Source organism: Aaosphaeria arxii (assembly GCF_010015735.1).
Source record: "Aaosphaeria arxii CBS 175.79 unplaced genomic scaffold BU24scaffold_10, whole genome shotgun sequence".
Lineage (NCBI taxonomy): Eukaryota > Fungi > Ascomycota > Dothideomycetes > Pleosporales > Aaosphaeria > Aaosphaeria arxii.
In genome coordinates, this window is record NW_022983483.1 from 1 (window position 1) to 3,987 (window position 3,987).

Sequence of the window (3,987 nt, forward strand, 5' to 3'; positions counted from 1 at the left end):
TATGGGGCCCGGCCCAGCAGAAGTCAATGCAAATCATGAAGAAGTGCATAACAGAAGCACCAGCATTAGCAAGCATGGACTATGAATCAGGACTTATGGTGTACTTAACGGTTGACGCTAGTCAATACGGTGCAGGAGCTGTCCTTCAGCAAGATGGAAGAGATGGACGAAGGCATCCAATTCGCTTTGAAAGTACACTATGGTCCAAAGCAGAGTCATGTTGGCATTCAACCAAGCTTGAATGCAAAGCCGTCCTATGGGCATTGAAGAAATTCCGCATATGGCTCTATGGAATCCACTTTACTATCGAAACAGATGCACAAACCTTAATTGCACAATTAAATCGGACATCAAACGAAAACCCTGGTTCTCTGATGAATCGGTGGATTGCTACAATTCTTATGTGGGATTTCCAAATCAAACATGTTCAAGGGAAGAAGAATGCGGTAGCAGATGCTCTATCTAGGTATCCAATGGAAGAAGAATGGGAACCCCCAAATGAACCAGAAGATGATCTAGAAGATTTTATTGATGCTAGCCTCAATCACATGATTGTAGCATCACTATTTAATATTACAGATCAGGAAGAAACAAGAGAACGAATACTAGACGATTCATACTCGGACCAATGGGAACAAGTAGCACAGTTCCTTCTGACAGGAAGAGCACCTCGAATGCCGCGAAGAGAATTAAAGAACTGGAAGAAACGAGCTCTTACATTCTGCACTAAAGGGACACTACTCTTTAAGAAGACATCAAGGAATATAGCTGTCCGAAGAGTAGTAGACAAGCATAGTATGCAACTAGCTGCTATTCAAGAAATACATCAGCAACTTGGACACCGAGGCATTAATTCAGTATATGGAGTACTATCACAAAGATACTGGTGGGAGAACATGTATGAAATGGTTAAGAAAATGGTAGCCACCTGCAAAGAGTGCCAGATCCACACCACTAAACGAAAACATGAAATGCTTACAACGACATATTCATGGACAATTTAGGAATGGGTCACAATAGACGTGGTCCATATGCCGGCATGCGATGGAAAAGAATTCTTGGTACTAGCAAGAGAGTACCTCACTGGCTAGGTAGAAGGAAGAGCATTGTCTAAGGCAACGGCAGAGAATGTGGCCAAGTTCATCTACGAAGAAATCATGTGCCGATGGAGCATGGTTAGAAAGATAAGTGTAGATGGGGGACCAGAAAATCGGCGATACGTTGACGCATTAACTCAAATATACGGAATCACAAAAGTGGTCGCATCAGCTCATAACCTAAAAGCTCAAGGCAAAATCGAAGGTGGACACAAACCAATTGTTGGAGCCTTAAAGAAATTACCGGGTAAATGGACAACAAACCTACCAACCGTTCTATGGTCCGACAGATGCTCAATACACAACCCTACAGGATATGCACCTGTAGTATTGATTACTGGACAAAACCCAGTTCTACCCATAGAACTCAGTATGCCAACCTGGCAAACGTTACCATATACCAACGTCAAAACAAGGGAAGATTTACTAAGGATTCGTGCTATGCAATTAGACTTAAGGGACAAGAATGTTGAGGAAGCAATTGCAAGAACAAGAAGACTACGACAACAAAGCAAAGAGTATTGGGATTCTACTAAGGAAATCAATCATGATACACTTAGCAATGGGGATCTCGTCTTGCTATGGGATTCCTTAAAAGAAATTGACATGTCCAAAGCAAAGAAACTTCACCGACGATGGTTAGGGCCATATCGAATTCGAGCTGCATACCAGGACAAAGGATATTACCAACTAGAGGATCTGGATGGAGCAGCCTTTCGACACACTACACCAGGATACAAATTGAAGAAATTCTTTCAACGAAGCGTTCAGGACATGGCAGATATTGATAGAGGAATGCTTGAATTAGCACTGCAACGAAAAGCACATAAACAACGCTCAAACCTAGAAACATATGATCGATATTCTTCTGCAGACATTCAGGAACAACAACTGGACACTCTCACAGAGAACCATCCTAATAATCGACACCCAAAGGTTATCATCCCGGACCACAGCATAGATCTTTCTCAATATCAAACATTCCATGCCGAATCAGATGAAGAATCAAACGACTAAGAGCCAAGGGACGACTCTTTTAAACCTAGGGAGGGACGTGTCGATCGAAACTCTATGCAACGCTCTTAAGGTGGAAGAGGATTAACCGGGAAAACGCCGACGCGCCTAGCCAATCAGATTTCACAGAGTAACGCTAACCGACTACTCTGCCAAATCCCTATTGGACGACGCAATGCGACTACCAATATTAATATAAATGGTCGCGAAAAACCTAAGAAGAACGATAGAAAGCAATGATGAAGGGAATAGTTGTTGCTAGTCTATTTACAAAAAGCGGGTCTATATAGCGGTAATGGGCGTGGTAGACCAGTAAAGAAGAGAAGAGTCGAAAAAGTGAAGTTGAAATACAAACGAAAGGCGGTGGGTTGATTGTTCTCGTTCAACAATCAAGTATGGAAAACGCGGTGAGACAGGCAGATATAATCCCCCCACCCGCCTCCAGGAAACTGAGTTCTCTATTCCCTTTCTTGAAAACACGAATCGAACCAAGAAGCAATGGCGTCAAACCAACCACCATCGACACCATCAACCCCACGAGCATTAAGATCACGATCAAATGTACCTCCTCCTCTTACTCCCAGTACACCCAGACGTGCTGGTACCGAACCAGCGAGCGGCTCGGTAGAATGGCAACCAGGAGTGGTAATCGAAGATCGAGGTGGTGAACTACAACAATACCGCAACTTCCAACAACCATAGGTCAATGGTATCAAGATGCTGGAGGATCCCGAAAGACAAGCAAGGTCTGTTACCAGCACTCACAACTAGTTGCGAGCAAGCTAGGGTATCAGATACAAGGATACAACCATGCGAATCTCACCGAGTTGCTGTATCTGAGTTACTTTCGCAGCGAAAGGATTCCAGACATGATGACTAACGATGCAACTTACATGATGTTTCGGAAAGATGTGCAAGGATATCGAGACTCCGACGACCTACTATCATATCGATTTTTCCCAGCACCACGGAAAATACAGTTCTCTGAGGAAGATTTCAACCGATTGCAGAAGATATTGCCTAAAGCACATATGAAAGCTCTTCATTCGTTTGCGATAACAGGCAACTTCACATTCGATTGCTTCTCATGGATGTTCGAGGACCCAGACTTAGTTCACATACTGGATGAAGAATATCGAATGTACGACTACCATGTGCGAAGAATCAATGGACGATCGAATTTGGGGTGGGGCAGGATCATGAACCATTCCTTGTTCCAAGGATTGATTCGAGGGGACTTGGAATACTACTTGTTCTACCTAATGATTCGACGACAACCGACCTTGATTTCCTACCCATACTACACTAAGTCAGCCAATGCACAGAATCCCCAAGGCAAATTTCGACACATCGATCTGAATATCAAACGTGCAGTGCACCATGGGCATGGGATTGAAATGGTTCAGGGAAGTGTCAGTTGGGATGACGAGGATGACGGCAACTGCACGGAAATAATCCCCGGATTCCACACGGTGCCAAGGTTGCTGATCCAGGCAAGAGAAGGCGCACAATGCTGCCATGGTTTGTTCGTGTGGCAGACAATGGAAAGGATATGGAAGTGATTGAGATGGGTACATATGCAGAAATTGCAGAAGCATATCAAACTCTATCTGCACCACCTACTTCTCCGTCTGGTTACCCAAACAAGTATGGTGGAGTCAACTTCAGCTTCCCAGGAACAGTGCCACCTCGTTATCTTTCACCACTATCAAGGGCTCTTGTTTGCCAATTGAAGTGGGATGCTATACCTGTCTTCGAAGAATTCCGTGAACTATTTAGACCCAACACGTCATGGGCTCGAATCCGTAAAAGAATTCAGATGTGTAGACAGGATTATGTGAAGCATATCAAGGAATCTTGGCCACTAGTCAAGAAA

General features: G+C 43.9%; 2 protein-coding genes across 2 annotated transcripts; both read left to right on the plus strand.

Moving 5' to 3' along the window:
- Positions 1 to 1,337: 1,337 nt before the first annotated feature.
- Positions 1,338 to 1,526, plus strand: BU24DRAFT_327792 (uncharacterized protein; the record flags this gene model as incomplete). The annotated part of the gene is made up of 1 exon (XM_033522999.1): positions 1,338 to 1,526. A coding segment is annotated over one exon (189 nt), but the record flags the coding sequence as incomplete, so codon positions are not given.
- Positions 1,527 to 2,983: 1,457 nt separating this feature from the next.
- Positions 2,984 to 3,673, plus strand: BU24DRAFT_466481 (uncharacterized protein; the record flags this gene model as incomplete). The annotated part of the gene is made up of 1 exon (XM_033532367.1): positions 2,984 to 3,673. One exon carries the CDS (start codon positions 2,984 to 2,986, stop codon positions 3,671 to 3,673), a length of 690 nt encoding a protein of 229 aa, XP_033379041.1.
- Between the last annotated feature and the right edge of the window lie 314 nt (positions 3,674 to 3,987).